The 24656-nt window shown below is 41.1% G+C and overlaps 1 protein-coding gene and 2 long non-coding RNA genes across 4 annotated transcripts in view; 1 reads left to right on the top strand and 2 right to left on the bottom strand.

The window, feature by feature from the left end:
* Positions 1 to 24656, top strand: part of ago4 (argonaute RISC component 4) — a 40315-nt gene that overhangs the window by 5619 nt on the left and 10040 nt on the right. Inside the window, 11 exon segments of the mRNA XM_051955921.1 lie at positions 1559 to 1740; positions 3065 to 3201; positions 7962 to 8096; positions 9373 to 9460; positions 11814 to 11961; positions 12034 to 12153; positions 15079 to 15207; positions 18683 to 18816; positions 20581 to 20765; positions 20843 to 21002; positions 22236 to 22407. Of these exon segments, the coding sequence (XP_051811881.1) occupies positions 1559 to 1740; positions 3065 to 3201; positions 7962 to 8096; positions 9373 to 9460; positions 11814 to 11961; positions 12034 to 12153; positions 15079 to 15207; positions 18683 to 18816; positions 20581 to 20765; positions 20843 to 21002; positions 22236 to 22407 (1590 nt within the window).
* Positions 9571 to 10591, bottom strand: LOC127536199 (uncharacterized). Of its 2 annotated transcripts, XR_007945186.1 has the most exons (4): positions 10308 to 10591; positions 10168 to 10204; positions 9793 to 10064; positions 9571 to 9687 (listed from the first exon to the last, which is right to left on the bottom strand). It is a non-coding gene; the product is annotated as an uncharacterized LOC127536199 (long non-coding RNA). The 2 variants fall into 2 exon arrangements; XR_007945187.1 differs by lacking the exon at positions 10168 to 10204 and having other exon boundaries at positions 9793 to 9998.
* On the bottom strand, positions 23312 to 24621 carry LOC127536198 (uncharacterized). The gene is made up of 3 exons (XR_007945185.1): positions 23955 to 24621; positions 23490 to 23892; positions 23312 to 23427 (listed from the first exon to the last, which is right to left on the bottom strand). It is a non-coding gene; the product is annotated as an uncharacterized LOC127536198 (long non-coding RNA).

Below are 24656 nucleotides of genomic sequence, written 5' to 3'. Positions count from 1 at the left end.
TGTTCCAGATGAACATTTTTGATAATTCTGGAAAAGTTTTTGTCCTTTTTGGCAGTAATTGAGTAATTTAAGAGACTTATTTGATCATTTTAAGTGAGTTTTGGGTTATTTTGGACGTTTTTTGGCACAATTTTTACATCTTTCTGGACAAGTTTAGGGGAAAAAGGCCATTGTAGGTAAACTTTAAGGCTCATATCAGCATGTTGGTAGGTGGTTGGTCAGAACTGTTACAGACGATAGAAGGATCATTTTACACACATTTAGATTGTTCAGTTTAACAAACACAGAAATAGTCTAGAATTACACAACTTGAAAAATGTCCAAAATTCTTTCAAAATTCTTTCAAAATTTGTTAAAAATGGCCACAAATGACCTAAAGATTGTGCAATATTCCTCAAACTTCTCCAGATTGCCTTAAAACTTTTACAAAATGGCAAAAACTTTCCCAACAGGACACGTAAAATTTTGAGAAATACCTAAAATTAATCCAAGATGACTCTAAATCATCCAGAAACCTGTTAAAATGATTAAGACTGGCCTCAAATGAGATAAAAATGAGCAAAAATATCAAGAATTGTCCAAAATGACTCAAACATTATCCAATTGATTCTCTGTAACCAGCTGTGATCCTCAGTATTATGGGATGTATCCTGGTGTGATCAGTTTAGTCCTACAAACAATCATTGGTTCCCTGGACGTGTTTCTGATAATTCAATTTTAAAATGGTCCAGAAGTCGTCCTGAATGACTGAAAATGTCTTGTGTGATAAAACTAGTCCAAAAGGAACCAACATTTGTCCAAAATTACTCAGAAATAGTTAAAAACAACTTGAAAAATGTCCAAAATTATTTTTAAATTCTTTCAAAATGAACATTTTTGATGATTCTGCAGAAGTTTTTGTCATTTTGGGCAAAAATGGAGTAATTTTGGAGACGTTTCTGATCATTTAAAGTGAGTTTTAGGTTATTTTGGACGGTTGTTGACTCATTTCGTACAATTTTTGTGTCATTCTGGACAAGTTTAAAAGTGCAGCATGTTTGGTAAGTGGTTGGTCTGAACTATTACAGATGAAAGGATCATTTTTACCATCAGAGGATAGCAGCAGCAGCATCTTCTAGACACTTGAAAGCATATTACATCACATGGTGTTGATGCTCAAAGGTAGTTATCGGGAAAATAAACAGGAAAATAACAGATTTAGTGACAAAAACAAGCAGACAGTGAGAATTGTTGAAGAAAATGATGAATTTTACAGGAATAGTTCCGTCTTTTTGTCTGTTATCTCTAGAAATTAGAAAGATTTAGGACCAGAATGCCAAAATACATTCAAATAATTAAAATAAATGAATTAAATCTTAATATTTACTTTCAGGTTTGAGTGTTTCTGCCCCATAAACGTGCTGCAGAGCGTTTTCTCTGTTTTCTGTCTTCTTATTTCCACCTGTTGCCTCCTGATGGGATGCTGACTCATCTTTGAAAGGCGCACTGATTGGCCGGTGGTTCCACCTGCTCTCTGATCCATGTCCTGACGTTCTGCCGTCCCTCCGTCTGTCCTCAGGTGGACCTGGAGGTGACCCTGCCTGGTGAGGGGAAGGACCAGACCTTCAAGGTGTCTCTGCAGTGGGTGTCTGTGGTCAGTCTGCAGATGCTGCTGGAGGCCTTGTCGGGTCACCTGAACGAGGTCCCAGAAGACTCTGTTCAGGCTCTGGATGTCATCACACGACACCTTCCCTCCATGAGGTAAAGGAAACACGTCTTTACACCTGTTTCACACCTGTTTTCACACCTGTTTCCTCTCCGACAGTCGCTGCTTTTATCATTTATTTGGATTAAACACTGCAGTCGGGTCAATTTTGGCACATTTTTCATTGAGACGTGCAAAATAAAGTGCTGTAGATGAAATGTATTCATTTTATTCCTAGCTTTGGTTAATTTTTCACATCTTAACACTCGTTTCTTCACCTTTTATCGTTTATTCGTAGCTTAATTTCCTGCTGTTCTGTTGAATCTGGTTCGACTGAATTGTTCATTTTTGGTGAATTTTTAAAGGAGACACGGAATAGTCGACCGAAACGTCCCTGAATTTTTGTGACATCACTGATGAGTCACTGATGATGTCGTGGTTGCGTTGAGGATCGCAGAATTTTTAGTTTTTCACAGAATCTGGTTAGAATAAATATTTTTGTTGAATGTTTAAATGAGACAGTTGATGAAATATCTGAATTTTAAACTTAGATGTTGATTTTTCACATCTTCACGCCTGTTTTTTCGTCTGTACAGCTGAATTTCCTGCCGTCCTGATCAAGTCCAGATAATTACTGTTCAGCAGGTGATTTTCATTCTGTGTGGACAGAATTAAACAGCAGCTCCTTCCTTTGTGAAACTAAATAAAGTTTTCACATTTCTGGACTTTAAGGCATAATATCACACTAAACTTGTGTATTAATTCATCTTTTTCCGTGCTCGGTCTTTGGTCTGTACCAGAAGATTAATTTATAGCAGAAGTTCCACTAAACGGGCAGAAATGCAGGATTTAAGGATTTATTCTTTCAGTAGTTTACAGCAGACTTCTCAGTTTGATGTAAAACCTGATTGTTTATGTAGATTAATGTCATATTTATTGTTTATTATGTTGCTTTTACTCATGAAGGTTTAACTCGTGGCGTTATTATTAGATGTGATTATTTAGTCTCTAATCTCATTTTGTTAATTTATGCTGCCACAGCTAGCTCGTTTTTAATACATGAATGGTTATGTCAGTGATTTTTTTTAATTAAATTTAAGATGGTTTTCAGTTCATTTTGACATTTTTAGCAAATATAAACTCAAAATTTGTGTCTTTAAGTTGTCCTGTGTGCAGTGTGTTCATGTTTTTTTAGTGTTTTGTCCTTTTATTAATTCACTTTTAGCCTCAGAAGAATGTCTTTGTTTGTGTTTTTTATATTTATCTGTTAAATCCGGTTTATTACAGATTAAATATGAATCCTAAACTGCCTGTTTTCGTTCTGAGACGTCTCATAAATCAGGTTTTTATCGAGTTAACGCTGGTTTGTGGTCCTCACAGGTACACTCCGGTGGGGCGCTCGTTTTTCTCACCTCCAGAGGGTTACTACCATCCTCTGGGCGGAGGCCGGGAGGTGTGGTTCGGGTTCCATCAGTCTGTCCGTCCGGCCATGTGGAACATGATGCTCAACATCGACGGTAAGAAACCCGACCAGAAGCTGCAACACAGCGATTATTTAAAGAGAATATTATTAAAGAAGAGTTCAGGGTTAAAATGAAATAATGTTTCCCAGCAGGTGTTCCAACATTTGGAATAATATTCATGTTAAAAGGACGTAAAACACGACGATGCAGAGCTTTTATTAATTAGAAAATATTTAACTGGCTTCAGGTTTTTGTCTCATTAATCGTACAAAAGTACTTTAAATATTATAAAATATTCTAACAATTATTAATAAAACATAATTATTTATCATAGTGGAGTTAAATGAACAATATTTTAATAAAATAAAGTTTAATAAAATGAAAACACCTCCTTTAAATTAGAAAAAAAAAATATTTTTTAATATTTTTGCATTAATTTTTGGGTTTTCCTAATTGGAGCTGCTTTATGCACGGCTGTAAAAATAATTATAACCTTAATTAAAACTGAAGCATGCCTTTGCAAATGGAGCCTCTTCTCTTTAAAATAATAAATACCAAAAAGAAAAAGTTCTCCGCCTGAATTTGCTCCTGTATTTTGGAACTTTTTACTTTCTCCCAAAGAAGTAAAACGACCAGAATTGATGATTAAAAATGGAAATGAAGGTTTTTTTTTTTTTAAACTAGATGACATTTATTCTTTATTAAATTGTCAGAAATAACGGGAAAGTTCACATATTTCATCATGTTGTGTGTTTAGTAACCCTCCTTTAAAAAAAATACACATTTCCTACAAAGAACAGCAGAAATAGTCAGTATAAAAATGGATTTTTAGGCTCAGAAGAGTCTTTTTCTAAATGTAGGTTTATTGTTTGTTTCTGCTCAGTTGTTTGAATTAAAGTCTAATGTTGTTGTTAATAATAAATATTTATAATAAATCACTTTAAACTGAAACGGTACGCTTTGCACATGCGGTCTCTTAGCTTAGAAAAACAATAATTTTCTGTCTGAACTCTTCGGCATTTAGTAGAAATTTTTATGCATTTTGGAACTTTTTGTTCTTCCAAAGAAGTTTTAGAGGAAAACTACAGAACTGGTGATAGAAATGGCATTTACGTTTGTTTTGTGAATTAGAGTTTAGTTTTCTCTTCATTAAATGGTCAAAAATAGCAGGAAAACACAAACACAGTGAAGGTATTCAGTTAGAAAACTGGATTTCCTTGTGTCTTGATGATAGTGAACTAAAACATCTCCAGAGTTTGTTTGTGCTCCAGTAGAACGGGTTTCTATGTTTGGGTTGGTTGTGTTCGGCTGCTGCTTCCATCTCCTCGTGTTTCTACTGCTGCTGTCTGAAATAACGCCGCTATCTGCTAATGTGAGTGTTGGCCGGACGGATGTGAACATGTGAGGCAGACCTCATGATTCATTGATGGAACGACATGTCAGACCGCAGCTTCCAGCTAAAACACACATAATGCTGCAGTAAAATACTGCTTTAGCTTCCAGCTAAAACACACATAATACTGCAGTAAAATACTGCTTTAGCTTCTAGCTAAAACACACACATAATACTGCAGTAAAATACTGCTTTAGCTCCCAGCTAAAACACACATAATACTGCAGTAAAATATTGCTTTAGCTTCCAGCTAAAACACACATAATACTGCAGTAAAATACTGCTTTAGCTTCCAGCTAAAACACGCATAATACTGCAGTAAAATACTGCTTTAGCTCCCAGCTAAAACACACATAATACTGCAGTAAAATACTGCTTTAGCTCCTAGCTAAAACACACATAATACTGCAGTAAAATACTGCTTTAGCTTCCAGCTAAAACACACATAATACTGCAGTAAATGCTGCTTTAGCTTCTAGCTAAAACACACATAATACTGCAGTAAAATACTGCTTTAGCTTCCAGCTAAAACACGCATAATACTGCAGTAAAATACTGCTTTAGCTTCCAGCTAAAACACACATAATACTGCAGTAAAATACTGCTTTAGCTTCCAGCTAAAACACGCATAATACTGCAGTAAAATACTGCTTTAGCTTCCAGCTAAAACACACATAATACTGCAGTAAATACTGCTTTAGCTTCCAGCTAAAACACACATAATACTGCAGTAAAATACTGCTTTAGCTTCCAGCTAAAACACGCATAATACTGCAGTAAAATACTGCTTTAGCTTCCAGCTAAAACACACATAATACTGCAGTAAAATACTGCTTTAGCTTCCAGCTAAAACACGCATAATACTGCAGTAAAATACTGCTTTAGCTTCTAGCTAAAACACACACATAATACTGCAGTAAATACTGCTTTAGCTTCCAGTTAAAACACATACAATACTGCAGTAAAATACTGCTTTAGCTTCCAGCTAAAACAAACATAATACTGCAGTAAAATACTGCTTTAGCTTCTAGCTAAAACACACACATAATACTGCAGTAAAATACTGCTTTAGCTTCTAGCTAAAACACACACATAATACTGCAGTAAAATACTGCTTTAGCTTCTAGCTAAAACACACACATAATACTGCAGTAAAATACTGCTTTAGCTTCCAGCTAAAACACGCATAATACTGCAGTAAAATACTGCTTTAGCTTCCAGCTAAAACACACACATAATACTGCAGTAAAATACTGCTTTAGCTTCCAGCTAAAACACACACATAATACTGCAGTAAAATACTGCTTTAGCTTCCAGCTAAAACACACATAATACTGCAGTAAAATACTGCTTTAGCTTCCAGCTAAAACACACATAATACTGCAGTAAAATACTCCTTTTGCTTCCAGCTAAAACACACACATAATACTGCAGTAAAATACTGCTTTAGCTTCTAGCTAAAACACAGATAATACTGCAGTAAAATACTGCTTTAGCTTCCAGCTAAAACACACATAATACTGCAGTAAAATACTCCTTTTGCTTCCAGCTAAAACACACACATAATACTGCAGTAAAATACTGCTTTAGCTTCCAGCTAAAACACGCATAATACTGCAGTAAAATACTGCTTTAGCTTCCAGCTAAAACACGCATAATACTGCAGTAAAATACTGCTTTAGCTTCCAGCTAAAACACACACATAATACTGCAGTAAAATACTGCTTTAGCTTCCAGCTAAAACACAGATAATACTGCAGTAAATACTGCTTTAGCTTCCAGCTAAAACACACATAATACTGCAGTAAATACTGCTTTAGCTTCCAGCTAAAACACACATAATACTGCAGTAAAATACTGCTTTAGCTTCCAGCTAAAACACAGATAATACTGCAGTAAATACTGCTTTAGCTTCCAGCTAAAACACACATAATACTGCAGTAAAATACTGCTTTAGCTTCCAGCTAAAACACACATAATACTGCAGTAAATACTGCTTTAGCTTCCAGCTAAAACACACATAATACTGCAGTAAATACTGCTTTAGCTTCCAGCTAAAACACACATAATACTGCAGTAAAATACTGCTTTAGCTTCCAGCTAAAACACAGATAATACTGCAGTAAATACTGCTTTAGCTTCCAGCTAAAACACACACATAATACTGCAGTAAAATACTGCTTCAGCTTCCCGCTAAAACACACACATAATACTGCAGTAAAATACTCCTTTAGCTTCTAGCTAAAACACACACATAATACTGCAGTAAAATACTGCTTTAGCTTCCAGCTAAAACACGCATAATACTGCAGTAAAATACTGCTTTAGCTTCCGGCTAAAACACGCATAATACTGCAGTAAAATACTGCTTTAGCTTCTAGCTAAAATACTGAATGGCCGCGTTCCGGTGAAATATTTGAAAGTGTCCATGTTTACTTTCTACTGCCCCATATTCCTGGTAGGTTATTTGAAAAAATAAATATATTTTCTGTCAGAAAACTTGTACATTCAGTAGAAATGTTAAAGTTCGGGCTGTTCAGATCTGGGTTTTTCTTGCATTGTGACATTTTTTTTTTTTTTGCGTTTTTCCTGAAGAGTTTCAGCCCCATTCAGAGGAAAACTGTTAAAACAGACAATAAAAGGCCAGATGTGGTTGTTGGGTTTTCATTAAATCAGAGGAAAACTACCAGAACTGATGATAAAAATAAAAATTAAGTTTTTTTATGGCATTTTTTCTTTATTAAATCATCAGAAATGGCATGAACATGCACATATTCCTGTCTAATGTAGTGCGTATCGTCACCCTCATTTAACAAAGTAAATATTTTCTACAAAGAACAGCAAAGCCAGTACAGTGTAAACATGGATTTTTAGGTTTCTTGTCTTTTCTGCCTCATTTTTCTGCTCAGTTTGAAAAGTCTAAGTAATCTTCTCCTTATTAATAAATATTTATAATAAATCATCACTTTACACTGAAACGACACGCCTTTATATAGTTTATAACGCAAATACAGTCAGTTACTTTTTAAATAAAATGCATTTTCTGTCTGAAAACTGAAAAAATCAGCAAAATATTAAAATTCAGGTTGTTCTTTTTTATATTATGACTTTTTTTTTTGCAGTTTTCCTGAAAATTAAAGGGAAAACTATTAAAATTGACAGTAAAAGGCCAGTTTTGGAGAAGACTAGTTGTTGTTTCTGTTTGCTAAATGTTTAGAAATAACAGGAAAATGAACATATTTCTGCTGAATATTGCTGACAGGCTGGCGTTGTTTTGTCTCCACTAAAGTCCTGTTCTGAGCAGTAAATAGGTTTTATTTTACTTAGAAAAGCAGCTGTGATTTCCTGCCGTGGTGGTTGTTTTTCCTGAGCATTTTCTCTGCTGAATGAACCCGACTAACGGTGTGTCTGACCTCCACAGTGTCGGCCACGGCCTTCTACCGCGCTCAGCCCGTCATCGAGTTCATGTGTGAAGTTCTGGACATCCAGAACATCAACGAGCAGACCAAACCTCTGACCGACTCTCAGCGCGTCAAATTCACCAAGGAGATCAGAGGTGAGCAGATTAGCAGAGGTTCCAGGTAGGTGTGGACCTGCAGGAGCGAGGTGTTTGTTCTGCAGCTGTACGTAGAAGACAATGACGCTGCAGCCCTCTGGATGTAGACCAGAGCTCCATACGCTCCACAGACTGCTGCAGCTGCTCCACAAACACCTGATGGTAACCTGCAGGGAGCAAGGATTCAGTTTCTGGAGATTTTTCTAAAGATCATATATCAATTTCTGTCTGTTTAGTTTTATTTCTGCTGCTATAAATTCATATTCTGGTACAGGGATGCAATGCCAAGCATGAAAAAGCTGTAAAACTATAGTTTCAACATAAATAATTCTACAAGTTTTGCACAGAAATTGGAATCCAGCACCAGAATATGAATCTATAGCAGTGAAAACAAACCTAAACAGACAGAAATGAGATACAAAAATGCAAAAATAGACAAATTATCTTTAGAAAAATCTTTTGAAATGCAGTCACTCGTCCCTGCAGGATACAAACAAGTACACTCATGCACTGCCAGGCATGGAAAATTATAGTTTTAGCACAATTAATTCTACATGTTTTGCACCGAAACTTGAATCTAACACTAGTTTTAACCTGCAGAAAAGACTGATTGTGTTTCTGAAGATTTGTGCATTTCTACATTTTTATACCTCATTTCTGTTTATTTCTGCTGCTATAAATTCATATTCTGGTACAAGCATGCAATGCCAAGCATGAAAAAGCTGTAAAATTATACTTTTAACACGAATAATTCTACAAGTTTTGCACAGAAACCTGAATCCAATACTTGATTTTTAACCTGCAGGGAAGAATGATTGTGTTACTGGAGATAATTTGTCCATTTCTGTCCGTTTAGGTTTATTTCTGCTATGCCAAGCGTGATAAAGCTGTAAAATGATTGTTTTAGCTCAAATAATTCTACCAGTTGTGCAGAGAACCGTGAAGCTAACCGCGTCAGAGATTCCCACCTCTGTTTATTCCGGATCTCCTGACCAGAGTCGTGTTTGCATCTCAAATATTTGACTTAATGCAAACCCGCAGCCCGTTAATGCAGCTTTGTTTATTCTCACCTGTGTTGTTACTGCGAGCACAGAGAGCCTCTCTGCAGCAGGAGATCCTTCATCTCAGGAGGTTTCTGCAGTTTCAGTTTAAAGGAAGCTGCAGCCGGCCGACGTGTCGTCATTCATCTTAAAACGGCAGTAAAACATCAACATGTGAGCTGGTAGAGAAGCTTCCTGCTCTTTTTATTTTCTAATTCTCTTGTGTTTCTGAACAGGCCTGAAAGTTGAGGTCACACACTGCGGTCAGATGAAGAGGAAGTATCGCGTTTGCAACGTGACGCGTCGACCTGCCAGCCACCAAACGTAAGATCCTGCACCGTTTACCTCATTTATAGCAAAGAAAACACTGTTTATTCAGCTTAAAGTACCAAAAACATGGTAATGATGGACCTGTTAGCCACCAAACGTAAGATCCTGCACCGTTTACCTCATTTATAGCAAAGAAAACACTGTTTATTCAGCTTAAAGTACCAAAAACATGGTAATGATGGACCTGTTAGCCACCAAACATAAGATCCTGCACCGTTTACCTCATTTATAGCAAAGAAAACACTGTTTATTCAGCTTTATGTACCAAAAAAACATGGTAATGATGGACCTGTTAGCCACCAAACGTAAGATCCTGCACCGTTTACCTCATTTATAGCAAAGAAAACACTGTTTATTCAGCTTTATGTACCAAAAACATGGTAATGATGGACCTGTTAGCCACCAAACATAAGATCCTGCACCGTTTACCTCATTTATAACAAAGAAAACACTGTTTATTCAGCTTTATGTACCAAAAACATGGTAATGATGGACCTGTTAGCCACCAAACATAAGATCCTGCACCGTTTACCTCATTTATAACAAAGAAAACACTGTTTATTCAGCTTTATGTACCAAAAACATGGTAATGATGGACCTGTTAGCCACCAAACGTAAGATCCTGCACCGTTTACCTCATTTATAGCAAAGAAAATACTGTTTATTCAGCTTTATGTACCAAAAACATGGTAATGATGGACCTGTTAGCCACCAAACATAAGATCCTGCACCGTTTACCTCATTTATAACAAAGAAAACACTGTTTATTCAGCTTTATGTACCAAAAACATGGTAATGATGGACCTGTTAGCCACCAAACGTAAGATCCTGCACCGTTTACCTCATTTATAGCAAAGAAAACACTGTTTATTCAGCTTTATGTACCAAAAACATGGTAATGATGGACCTGTTAGCCACCAAACATAAGATCCTGCACCGTTTACCTCATTTATAACAAAGAAAATACTGTTTATTCAGCTTTATGTACCAAAAACATGGTAATGATGGACCTGTTAGCCACCAAACATAAGATCCTGCACCGTTTACCTCATTTATAGCAAAGAAAACACTGTTTATTCAGCTTTATGTACCAAAAACATGGTAATGATGGACCTGTTAGCCACCAAACATAAGATCCTGCACCGTTTACCTCATTTATAGCAAAGAAAACACTGTTTATTCAGCTTTATGTACCAAAAACATGGTAATGATGGACCTGTTAGCCACCAAACATAAGATCCTGCACCGTTTACCTCATTTATAGCAAAGAAAACACTGTTTATTCAGCTTTATGTACCAAAAACATGGTAATGATGGACCTGTTAGCCACCAAACATAAGATCCTGCACCGTTTACCTCATTTATAGCAAAGAAAACACTGTTTATTCAGCTTTATGTACCAAAAACATGGTAATGATGGACCTGTTAGCCACCAAACATAAGATCCTGCACCGTTTACCTCATTTATAGCAAAGAAAATACTGTTTATTCAGCTTAAAGTACCAAAAACATGGTAATGATCAGCTGATTATCAGAGCTGATGATTATAATTTGTCTGATTGTCTACATAGGTGTTATTATCAAATGCAAATATTTCTGCATAAAATCCACTGAAAGCTAATGAATTGCTTTACTTACCTGTCTGTGTGTAGTAGTAATGTCCCGCCCACTGCTCTGTCTGATTGGTTACACGTCATGAGTGACAGCCAGTCAACGGTGAAAGCACAAATAAGCTGAAACCGAGGAAGCAGATGTTTTTGAAGTTGTAATAAACACCACAGTATTCCACAAACATGCTCAGTTTCTCCTGAGAAGGCCATAATACTTCACTGGTAGGTGTCAGTGCAACCAGGCGTAAACTAACCGTGACGTCACCCGTTGGTTTCAACGCCGAGAAAATGAAGCCCGGATTTTGCTACTTCCTGGTCGCCATTTTGGATTTTTTGGAGCCTCTAAGCTTAACCAGTCCCACTCCTTCCTACACAAATGATTGTAAATCTGTTCTTCCTGCGGCTTCAAAATCCTACCATTTATAAACAATAATGGTGAACATAATTTAGAATATGCACTAGTATGTCCCTCTACATTCATACAAAAGGACCAAGACGTGCTTTAATGTGTACCTTTTCCAAATATTGGTCATTGGGTTCATTATTTTCCTCTGATTTATTGTTGTTTTTTTAGTTTGTGTTTATTTTTGCAGTGACAGTGTAAATGCTTCAGAGTTAGCTCGCAGGTACAGATAAAGACAATAAATACGTTTCATAAAACAGTGTGGAACTGTAGTCCATCAGTGTGAGACACTAAATAAAAGCAGTAAATGTACTTTTATTGTGTTTGTCCACAGCTTCCCCTTGCAGCTGGAGAACGGCCAGGCCATGGAGTGCACGGTAGCTCAGTATTTCAAGCAGAAGTACAATCTCCAGCTCAAATACCCACACTTACCCTGTCTGCAAGTGGGCCAGGAGCAGAAGCACACCTACCTTCCCCTGGAGGTGAGGACGCCGTTTAAACCAGAAATATTGTTTTTATTTGTCCAGATTAACTAACAAGCCGCTGCTCTGCAGGTCTGTAACATCGTAGCAGGTCAGCGCTGCATCAAGAAGCTCACAGACAACCAGACGTCCACCATGATTAAAGCCACGGCTCGCTCAGCACCCGACAGGCAGGAGGAGATCAGCCGACTGGTGGGTCCCCAAGACACACCTGGAGACAGTCTGAGGTTTTATTAGGCCGTAAAACGACAGAGACGAGAGGCAGAACGACAGAGACGAGACACCAAACGACAGAAACACCTGGAGACAGTCTGAGGTTTTATTAGGCCGTAAAACGACAGAGACGAGAGGCAGAGCGACAGAGACGAGAGGCAGAACGACAGAGACGAGAGGCAGAACGACAGAGACGAGAGGCAGAACGACAGAGACGAGAGGCAGAACGACAGAGACGAGAGGCAGAACGACAGAGACGAGAGGCAGAGCGACAGAGACGAGAGGCAGAGCGACAGAGACGAGAGGCAGAGCGACAGAGACGAGAGGCAGAGCGACAGAGACGAGAGGCAGAGCGACAGAGACGAGAGGCAGAGCGACAGAGACGAGACACCAAACGACAGAAACACCTGGAGACAGTCTGAGGTTTTATTAGGCCGCAGAACGACAGAGACGAGAGGCAGAGCGACAGAGACGAGAGGCAGAGCGACAGAGACGAGAGGCAGAACGACAGAGACGAGAGGCAGAGCGACAGAGACGAGAGGCAGAGCGACAGAGACGAGAGGCAGAGCGACAGAGACGAGACACCAAACGACAGAAACACCTGAAGACAGTCTGAGGTTTTATTAGGCCGTAAAACGACAGAGACGAGAGGCAGAGCGACAGAGACGAGAGGCAGAGCGACAGAGACGAGAGGCAGAGCGACAGAGACGAGAGGCAGAGCGACAGAGACGAGAGGCAGAGCGACAGAGACGAGAGGCAGAGCGACAGAGACGAGAGGCAGAGCGACAGAGACGAGAGGCAGAACGACAGAGACGAGACACCAAACGACAGAAACACCTGAAGACAGTCTGAGGTTTTATTAGGCCGTAAAACGACAGAGACGAGAGGCAGAACGACAGAGACGAGAGGCAGAGCGACAGACGAGAGGCAGAGCGACAGAGACGAGAGGCAGAGCGACAGAGACGAGAGGCAGAACGACAGAGACGAGACACCAAACGACAGAAACACCTGGAGACAGTCTGGTGTTTTATTAGGCCGTAGAACGACAGAGACGAGAGGCAGAACGACAGAGACGAGACACCAAACGACAGAAACACCTGGAGACAGTCTGAGGTTTTATTAGGCTGTAAAACGACAGAGACGAGAGGCAGAACGACAGAGACGAGAGGCAGAGCGACAGAGACGAGACACCAAACGACAGAAACACCTGAAGACAGTCTGAGGTTTTATTAGGCCGTAAAACGACAGAGACGAGAGGCAGAGCGACAGAGACGAGAGGCAGAGCGACAGAGACGAGAGGCAGAGCGACAGAGACGAGAGGCAGAACGACAGAGACGAGACACCAAACGACAGAAACACCTGGAGACAGTCTGGTGTTTTATTAGGCCGTAGAACGACAGAGACGAGAGGCAGAACGACAGAGACGAGACACCAAACGACAGAAACACCTGAAGACAGTCTGAGGTTTTATTAGGCCGTAAAACGACAGAGACGAGAGGCAGAACGACAGAGACGAGAGGCAGAGCGACAGAGACGAGAGGCAGAGCGACAGAGACGAGAGGCAGAGCGACAGAGACGAGAGGCAGAACGACAGAGACGAGAGGCAGAGCGACAGAGACGAGAGGCAGAGCGACAGAGACGAGAGGCAGAGCGACAGAGACGAGAGGCAGAGCGACAGAGACGAGAGGCAGAGCGACAGAGACGAGAGGCAGAGCGACAGAGACGAGAGGCAGAGCGACAGAGACGAGAGGCAGAGCGACAGAGACGAGAGGCAGAGCGACAGAGACGAGAGGCAGAGCGACAGAGACGAGAGGCAGAGCGACAGAGACGAGAGGCAGAGCGACAGAGACGAGAGGCAGAGCGACAGAGACGAGAGGCAGAGCGACAGAGACGAGAGGCAGAGCGACAGAGACGAGAGGCAGAGCGACAGAGACGAGAGGCAGAGCGACAGAGACGAGAGGCAGAGCGACAGAGACGAGAGGCAGAGCGACAGAGACGAGACACCAAACGACAGAAACACCTGAAGACAGTCTGAGGTTTTATTAGGCCGTAAAACGACAGAGACGAGAGGCAGAGCGACAGAGACGAGAGGCAGAGCGACAGAGACGAGAGGCAGAACGACAGAGACGAGAGGCAGAGCGACAGAGACGAGACGCAGAGCGACAGAGACGAGACGCAGAGCGACAGAGACGAGAGGCAGAGCGACAGAGACGAGAGGCAGAGCGACAGAGACGAGAGGCAGAGCGACAGAGACGAGAGGCAGAGCGACAGAGACGAGAGGCAGAGCGACAGAGACGAGAGGCAGAGCGACAGAGACGAGAGGCAGAGCGACAGAGACGAGAGGCAGAGCGACAGAGACGAGAGTCAGAGCGACAGAGACGAGAGTCAGAGCGACAGAGACGAGAGTCAGAGCGACAGAGACGAGAGTCAGAGCGACAGAGACGAGAGTCAGAGCGACAGAGACGAGAGGCAGAGCGACAGAGACGAGAGGCAGAGCGACAGAGACGAGAGGCAGAGCGACAGAGACGAGAGGCAGAGCGACAGAGACGAGACACCAAACGACAGAAACACCTGGAGACAGTCTGAGGTTTTATTAGGCCGTAGAACGACAAAGATGAGACACAAAATGACAAAAATGAGACAGAATGAGAGAAACGAGAGAATGACAAAAAGAAGACACAAAACGACCAAAGTTCCCATTTCTATCTCCTCTCTGACTTTTAAAACATGAGGAGATGCTACATGCTAACAGTGTTGTTGTTGACTTTCACTTCACTAAAGCAGAAATTGACTTTGAATGTCAGAAAACTGCTAAATGTGACAATATAACAGTTTAGTCTTGTGCTGTTTCCGTCAGTGGTGTGTTTAATTCCAGCCTCTGCGTTTTCCTTCACTCTCCTCCAGGTGAAAAGCAACAGCATGGTGGGGGGCCCGGACCCCTACCTGAAGGAGTTTGGCATCGTGGTGCACAATGACATGACGGAGGTGACCGGCCGAGTGCTGCCAGCGCCCATGCTGCAGTATGGGGGCCGGGTGAGTACCGACACAGGGAGGGACTGTGGCAGGGTGAGTACTGGGACGGGGCTTCTCTGTGGGGCCGCCGGGGCCATGGGGCGGGGGGCATTAGGGCTGGATGGAGGGGCGTGGGGCGGCCCTCCAGGTTACAGCAGATTGGAGTTATTGATCAGATATAGAGGTGAATAAATTCAGCTTTAATGCACCTGGAAGCCGCCTCACGTTGAGTCCTGTGGTGCATCTCAGCGGTCTGTTCTCTCTCATATTTACTCTGTTCTAGGGCTGGGCGATGGGGCCAAAAAATAAAATCTTGATTATTTTTTTTTATTTTATTTTTTTTTAGTCATCTTGGACGATGATGATTTTAATGTATTTTTGTTGTTTCTTTGCGGTCTGTTTGCTATGGCTAGTGCTAGCCATGCCGCACTCCCGTAGCTGCAGCATTCTTCCCATTCTTTAGGATGCCTCTGCTGGAGGTGCTGAAAGAGGTTAGTTGTGCTGCTACTCTTCGTTTTCACAGTACTTTTGCAAACCTTGCACATGACTGTAGTTTGCTCTGTGTCAGTCTTGTCAAAGCCGAACCACTTCCATATAATCGATGTAACATGAGGCCCTTTTCTCACGACCAACTCTTCGTCTGCTGTTCTGTCCGCCATGACGGGGGTGTGAGTGTTTTGGCGGAAGGAGATGAGAGGCGGAAGCAAACGCCAGTGCACAAGAAGAATCTGTATTGTTATATGTTTAAGCTCGCCTCGATTTTACGATTTGGCAAATTTTCAAATCTTCAGGTTTTAAAAAGGCGAATTAATTTTATTTATCGCCCAGCCCTACTCTGTTCTGTAAACGTCGTTGTGCTGGTAGATTTTCCCTTTTTGCATTCAGTTCTGTTGCTTTAAGAAATGAGAAGAAAGTCGACCGCTGAGATCTACCCGCTGAATTTCAAATCAGCCGTCTAGGAATCTACACCAGCGTTCACAAGTGGTTGAATTATAGCAGATTTGTTTTATGCTCTAACAAATTCAGGCAGATCGGAGCAGAAAGTGTCCTTAGAAATTGACCCACTAATCTCACTTAATAGTACGAGAAAAACCGTACACGGAAAAAAAATGAGCTGAAAGTGTCAGCAAGGATGGTTTTTCTGACTTGTTCTTTCTCTGACAGTATTTGACACAGCAAGCTAAAATCTCAGCTATATCCATGAATATGTGTATTTCATGCTGTAAAAGTTCAGGTAGATCAGAGATGGTTGAGCAGAATTTTTTCTCTGGTTCTGACCCACTTATCTCGCTTCATAATAGAAGAAAAAACATACATGAAAAAAACAGTGGGATCTTTTTATTTTATTGTGTTTAATATTTGAAGCTGAAGTTTCCCAAACATCTTTATCAATATTCAAACTTTGTCAGAGGCAGCTGAGCAGATTTTTTCTCTAAACATTTGATCTCTTCATCGTTCACTCCTTTGTAGATCTGGAATCTATGGTGCTTTTAGTTTGTTAAAAGATCAGAAATCTGTTAAATTTGTGCCCGTTTTGGGCGTTGGCGGCTGATTTGGGGTTCAAGGATTGTGTGAACGGGGGAATAAATGGATGTGCTGTCAGCTGGAGGCCGATGAGACTAAAATAAAAATGAAAACACTTTGACTTTATCTCCCATCAGAAATGAAAAGGTTGATGTGAAAAGTAGCAGGGCGATAAGATGAAACTTTAATGATCCCTGTGGGGTATTAACACTTGAATCCTTTAAAGAAAAGCTCCAGTTCTCAGGTTTAAGCCCTGATCTGATCGTTGGTTCATAAAGCTGAGCTCTTATGGCTGCAGATCAGACCTGGACAACGGCCTGCTGGGAAATGGAGTCTAATCGGCTTCCAGTGACACACTGAAATGCAGACTGGAAGCTTTTCCCTGTTCTGTGATCTGAATGAGCTCCATCTGCATGCTGATGTTTCTGACATACAGTCCACCTGAGTGTTCATTAATTCTAATGCTGGATTCACATAGGAGACGGGAAAAGCTGCAGTCTGTCTGTCATGATGAATTGTACATGTGCACTACCGTTGAACAGTTTGGGGTCAACCAGGGATAGTTAGTTGCTCTAAAATGACTTAGAGTTGCTCTATATTAGTTAGAGTTGCTATACATTAAAGTGCTTTTAAAAGCTGCTTTTCTTCAAAAACATTTCTAAGTGACCCCAAACTGTTGAACAGTGGTGACTAAACTAACAGAAACCTGTTTTGTATATCTGCTAAAATCCTGATTGAACTAAATGTTTGGGGAACGTCTTGTGAGGAGCAGAAGAAGCTCTGAACGTTTCCTGGCTCCACTCTGAGGCTCTGGTTCTGGAGGATAAAGCTCTTAATGGAAAGATCTCGTTAACTTAATTGAAAGTCGCTGCTGTTTGAATTTGTTTTGACAACCTGGAGTGGAGCTCAAACATCCGCCTGATGACGTCTTGGAGCAGAAACGGGGATGATGTTTGATAGAAACGGAGCCTTTGTCCTCTGAACCAGCCTCATGAAGCTGAACATCTGTAGAACATCTGTAGAACATGAACTGTACGTCTGGTTCTGATGTGCTGAACCAGATGTGGTGTTTTAATGTGTCAGGATGCCGGAGTAACCGACCAGATGAACCCTCCAGGACAATTTATACCCGCTAACACATGAGGATTAAGCATCTTAAACTCTGAATTAACATCTTCATTGAGCTAATTACAATTAAAACGGTTCAAATTAAAGAAACTGAATTCCACACTAAGATAAAATAATGTTGTAAACACAACATTATCAAAGAAGATCAACAATGGCTGCTGTTAATTTCTATTCTTACTGGTTAACTACTGGTCAGAGTAACATCTGTTTGTGTCACCTTTGTGTTAAGATTGGCTTGATTTGTGCTCCATAAATTAACATTACATCAGCATAATATCTCAGGATATTTAGCCTAAAATCCATCCATTTAATGAGTTTTACCTTCAAACTATGAACATTTCCAGAGTTACACTTCCTGCAGCATTTCTGTTGGATCTGAGCTAATTTAGAACAAGTTTTAAAGTCAAAAATAGCACAAGACAGACAATCTCCACAAAAATGAGAAATCACAGCCAAAAGTACCACAAAAAATGAAAAATTTACATAGAAAGGCATAAGATCACAACCAAAAGGGCCAAAGGTACCACAAAGAGACACAAAATTATCATAAAAGGTGCAAAATTTCCACACAAAGGCCTAAAACTAACACAGAAATATCCCACATCAACATAAAAAGACGTGAATATACCACAGAAAGACACAACATTACCACAAAACTACCACAGAGAGAGCTGACAGGGTGGAGGTTCACCTGGACAGGTACCAGTCTGTCACCGGGGGGTAGTAGTCTGACCTGTTAACCGGTAAACTGAAGGAACATGAAGATGTGCTGCTGCTGTGGTATCTTGTGTATCGGTTGGTCCTACTGGGGGGTTGACTAAGAGAGTAGGGACTCTCTCCGCAGAATAAAACCGTGGCCACGCCCAACCAGGGCGTCTGGGACATGAGGGGGAAGCAGTTCTACGCCGGCATCGAGATCAAGGTGTGGGCCGTGGCCTGCTTCGCCCCCCAGAAACAGTGTCGGGAGGATCTGCTCAAGTAAGTCTGGAGGGTTCTGGGTTCATTTTCTCTGCAGTCTGAAGCCTTAAAGCTCATGGAGGAGAACAGAGAATCCAGAAATGTGTTGGAAAGTAGAAATCAGATTTTTTCAGTTTCTACGGCGTCTGTTGCTTCTAGTTGTAAATATGTGGACGTTGTGTGCTCCCTGTGTGGTTAAAGACTGAAAACTGCTTAATTTTGGCCCTTTTTAGTTCAAATTTAGTTTAAATGTCTACATTTTTGTATATTTTTAACCAAAAACTCAGAACTGATTAGTTGCAGGATAATTCTGTAAATCCTGCTGTCCTTCATGCTTTGTTTCTTTCAGTGAATATTAAGCAACTGATGGTATTTTATTAGGAGTAAAAATGCCATTTGCTAGCCTAGCAATTGTAGTTTCTAGGTTAGCAATGCTAGTTTGTAGCCCAGGAACTTTGGTTGCTAGCCTGGGAATGCCAGTTACAAGCATGGGACCGGCAGCAGTTAGGGTTAGTGGCCAACTTTGGAATGGTAAAAAAAAAAACTTTGGAATGCTAGCTGATAGCCTAGCGGTCCTAGTTGTCAGACTAATGAGGTCATTGGCTAGCCTCGGAATTGTACATGCTAGGCTAGGAATTCCAGTTGGATGCCTAGGAATGGTACTTATTTTTTACCCTTGGAATGCTAGTAGGTGGCCTGGGAATGCTAGCTACAAGCTTAATAATGCCAAAAACTAGCATAGGAATGCTAGTAGGTGGCCTGGGAATGCTAGCTACAAGCTTAATAATGCTAAAAACTAGCATAGGAATGCTAGTAGGTATCCTGGGAATGCTAGCTACAAGCTTAATAATGCCAAAAACTAGCATAGGAATGCTAGTAGGTATCCTGGGAATGCTAGCTACAAGCTTAATAATGCCAAAAACTAGCATAGGAATGCTAGTAGGTATCCTGGGAATGCTAGCTACAAGCTTAATAATGCCAAAAACTAGCATAGGAATGCTAGTAGGTATCCTGGGAATGCTAGCTACAAACTTAATAATGCCAAAAACTAGCATAGGAATGCTAGTAGGTATCCTGGGAATGCTAGCTACAAGCTTAATAATGCCAAAAACTAGCATAGGAATGCTAGTAGGTATCCTGGGAATGCTAGCTACAAACTTAATAATGCCAAAAACTAGCATAGGAATGCTAGTAGGTAGCCTGGGAATGCTAGCTACAAACTTAATAATGCCAAAAACTAGCATAGGAATGCTAGTTGTTGCTCTAGGAATGGTACGAACCTTTTAAACTTTACATTTACGCTGATATCTGTGTGATTTCGGTGTAAGTTTTGGATCAGATTTTGTTTTTTATGACTGAAAGCTTGCTGAGAGGTTTTAACAGCATCATCCTGTGTATCATAAAGATGGTAAATCCTAGAAAGAAACAGCTTTTAATGCTTATGTCTATTTTTCTGTTCTCTGGTGTACCATAAAGCTTCCTAAAAACAAGTTCAGACCCTGCTGATTGAGATCATGTTACAGGTCATAATAAACTGTAAACAGGATTATTTTACTGGTAGTAAAGGAGCAGTACTCAGCAGGAAGTGACTCATAATAAATATTATTTTACTGGTAGTAAAGGAGTAGTACTCAGCAGGAAGTGAGTTTTTATGGACCACTGACGTCCACTTATCCGGATATAAACTCAGCAGGCTGTGGTTTTATTTCCTTCTGAGGGAAACATCTCATTCTGCTGCTAACAGCTTCATAGAGGTTTGGATTTATGGTGCTGTTCCTCCAACAGGAGCTTCACAGATCAGCTGAGGAAGATCTCCAAGGATGCCGGGATGCCGATCCAGGGCCAGCCGTGCTTCTGTAAATACGCCCAGGGAGCTGACAGCGTGGAGCCCATGTTCAAACACCTGAAGATGTCCTACGTGGGTCTGCAGCTGATCGTCGTCATCCTGCCTGGAAAAACCCCCGTTTATGGTGAGAAGCTCAGAATGTGGAGCAGCTTTAGAGCAGAGACGACGGTCAGATGTTGAGCTAAACGGTCTCCTCCACAGCTGAGGTGAAGCGGGTTGGAGATACGCTGCTCGGCATGGCCACTCAGTGCGTCCAGGTGAAGAACGTGGTGAAGACGTCGCCTCAGACGCTCTCCAACCTCTGCCTGAAGATCAACGCCAAGCTGGGAGGCATCAACAACGTCCTGGTTCCTCACCAGAGGTCAGTGAAGGCAACGTATCGAACAGAACGCTTCATAAACGTCTGTTTCCTGTCAGCAGACTGATTAGACGGAGACAAATAAAGTCTATAATTAGACAAACAATAAGTATAATTATTCTTAAAATAATAACTTTATTTATAGGGCATTTTTCTAAACAGTTGAGTCAGTGCAAAAAGGAAAAAAGGCGAAATAGTTAAACATGATAAAAGATTTTCAAAATAAATCAATACAGCAACACCAGATAGAAGAACAATGATATTAATAGTAAATATATAAAATAAGATGAGGGAAACTAAAGGGTAAAAAAATATGAAGAAATTTGAATATAAATTTATTAATAGAAAATAATTAAATGTAAAAATCAGTCAAATAATAACAAATAAGAGAGAGACGGGTATAAATCTGTTACCTCGCACCAGAAAATGACCGTTAAAGAACAGCATGTAATAAATGATATGTTCAAGGACGGCCGGAAAGTTGAAAAGCAGACATTTTTCAGTTTATTTCACCTTTACTTTCAAACACTTACAGATAATCAACACTGTCCAAGAAGAAAAATAAATTCCTGCCATCCTCTGAAGGATTCATTCCTCCCTGTATGATTGAATCCCTGAAATCCATTTAATTTGGCAAATATTTAAGAGAGACTTTGATGAAATATCCAGATTTATTTTGTTGTTTGAGCATGATTGTTGAGTAGAAACTAATTCAGAATTCAGACAGATATGCGTTAACAGCACCCTAAGGAGATTCAGATCTCAGTAAATGTCAAAACGAAGCAAAGAAACGGGGAAAAAGGTGAATTATTTCATGTTTCTTGCCTTTTTTTCTTCATTTACTGAGCTACAGATTGGGATGTGTTGTCTGTTTGACCCCCCAAAAAATCAAACAAAAAATCCTCACTGGTCTGTGATGAGTTCAAGGACCGTAGGAAAGTTAAAAATCTAGCAAACATTGATGGAGTTTTGACAGAAGATATAAAAACCAGCTTGTAGTAGAAATCTCAGTAACGATTCTGCAGTTTCTCCGCTGGGATGCAGATGTGACACAGAATTCTCTGCAATCTTTAAAAGCAATCTTTGAACGCATCGTTTCCATATAAACTTTATTCTGGGTGGTGTTTAAATCCTGAGGAGTTCAACTTTAATATCTTTTGGTTCGAGTGTCGTTGGGATCGTTTTAAAGCAGGATTCAGCTCCTCGTTGTTCTGATTCTGTTGTTTCTGTTTACAGGCCGTCGGTGTTCCAGCAGCCCGTCATCTTCCTCGGCGCCGATGTCACTCATCCTCCGGCGGGCGACGGGAAGAAGCCGTCCATCGCAGCGGTGGTCGGCAGCATGGACGGACATCCCAGCAGATACTGTGCAACCGTCAGAGTCCAGACGTCTCGGCAGGACATGTCGCAGGTAGGGATGTCTCAAAACAGTCAGTTCCTCCTCAGAATCAGCAGGTTCTTTAGGTTATTTAACGAGTCCATGAAGAGTTCTACCTTCAAACTATGAACCAGCATTGCAATTCCTAACTTTTGGAAAGGCTTGGGACACTTTCTGCAGCATTTCTGTTGGATCTGAGCTAATTCAGAACGGGTGTAGAACAAGTTTTAAAGTCAAGCTTTTAGTCATTCTGGACGAAAAGAGTTTTTTAAAAGAATATTTCTGCTCATTTTGGGTAAATTCTGAGTAATTTTGGTCACTTTTTGAGTGATTTCGAGAAACTTTGGAGTTGTAAATTCTTTTTAAAGATGAAAACTTTGAATGCTTTTAGGATAAGTTTTACGTATTTTAAACAGTTTGTTAATTTTCGGCAAACAGTCTTTTTGTGATCATTTAAAATCTCCGTCCATCCATTCTCTATACACCGCTTAATCCTCATTAGGGTCATGAGGGGCTGGAGCCTGTCCCAGCTGACTCAGGGCGAAGGCAGGGGACACCTGGACAGGTAACAGTCTATTATAGGTTCACCTGGACAGGTAACAGTCTATTATAGGTTCACCTGGACAGGTAGCAGTCTATTATAGGTTCACCTGGACAGGTAACAGTCTATTATAGGTTCACCTGGACAGGTAGCAGTCTATTATAGGTTCACCTGGACAGGTAGCAGTCTATTATAGGTTCACCCGGACAGGTAGCAGTCTATCATAGGTTCACCTGGACAGGTAACAGTCAGTCATAGGTTCACCTGGACAGGTAACAGTCTATTATAGGTTCACCTGGACAGGTAGCAGTCTATTATAGGTTCACCTGGACAGGTAGCAGTCTATCATAGGTTCACCTGGACAGGTAACAGTCAGTCATAGGTTCACCTGGACAGGTGACGGTCTATTATAGGTTCACCTGGACAGGTAGCAGTCTATTATAGGTTCACCTGGACAGGTAGCAGTCAGTCATAGGTTCACCTGGACAGGTAGCAGTCAGTCATAGGTTCACCTGGACAGGGAACAGTCTATTATAGGTTCACCTGGACAGGTAACAGTCTATTATAGGTTCACCTGGACAGGTAACAGTCTATTATAGGTTCACCTGGACAGGTAGCAGTCTATTATAGGTTCACCTGGACAGGTAACAGTCTATTATAGGTTCACCTGGACAGGTAGCAGTCAGTCATAGGTTCACCTGGACAGGTAGCAGTCTATCATAGGATCACCTGGACAGGTAACAGTCAGTCATAGGTTCACCTGGACAGGTGACGGTCTATTATAGGTTCACTTGGACAGGTAGCAGTCAGTCATAGGTTCACCTGGACAGGTAGCAGTCTATCATAGGTTCACCTGGACAGGTAACAGTCAGTCATAGGTTCACCTGGACAGGTGACGGTCTATTATAGGTTCACCTGGACAGGTAGCAGTCAGTCATAGGTTCACCTGGACAGGTAGCAGTCAGTCATAGGTTCACCTGGACAGGGAACAGTCTATTATAGGTTCACCTGGACAGGTAGCAGTCTATTATAGGTTCACCTGGACAGGTAACAGTCTATTATAGGTTCACCTGGACAGGTAGCAGTCAGTCATAGGTTCACCTGGACAGGTAGCAGTCTATCATAGGATCACCTGGACAGGTAACAGTCTATTATAGGTTCACCTGGACAGGTAGCAGTCAGTCATAGGTTCACCCGGACAGGTAGCAGTCTATCATAGGTTCACCTGGACAGGTAACAGTCAGTCATAGGTTCACCTGGACAGGTGACGGTCTATTATAGGTTCACCTGGACAGGTAGCAGTCAGTCATAGGTTCACCTGGACAGGTAGCAGTCAGTCATAGGTTCACCTGGACAGGTAGCAGTCAGTCATAGGTTCACCTGGACAGGTAACAGTCTATTATAGGTTCACCTGGACAGGTAGCAGTCAGTCATAGGTTCACCTGGACAGGTGACGGTCTATTATAGGTTCACCTGGACAGGTAGCAGTCTATTATAGGTTCACCTGGACAGGTAACAGTCTATTATAGGTTCACCTGGACAGGTAGCAGTCAGTCATAGGTTCACCTGGACAGGTAGCAGTCTATCATAGGATCACCTGGACAGGTAACAGTCTATTATAGGTTCACCTGGACAGGTAGCAGTCAGTCATAGGTTCACCTGGACAGGTGACGGTCTATTATAGGTTCACCTGGACAGGTAGCAGTCTATTATAGGTTCACCTGGACAGGTAGCAGTCAGT

This window comes from Acanthochromis polyacanthus, chromosome 11 (genome assembly GCF_021347895.1).
Source record: "Acanthochromis polyacanthus isolate Apoly-LR-REF ecotype Palm Island chromosome 11, KAUST_Apoly_ChrSc, whole genome shotgun sequence".
Classification (NCBI taxonomy): Eukaryota; Metazoa; Chordata; class Actinopteri; family Pomacentridae; genus Acanthochromis; species Acanthochromis polyacanthus.
This window is presented reverse-complemented; position numbering and strand designations above follow the sequence as displayed.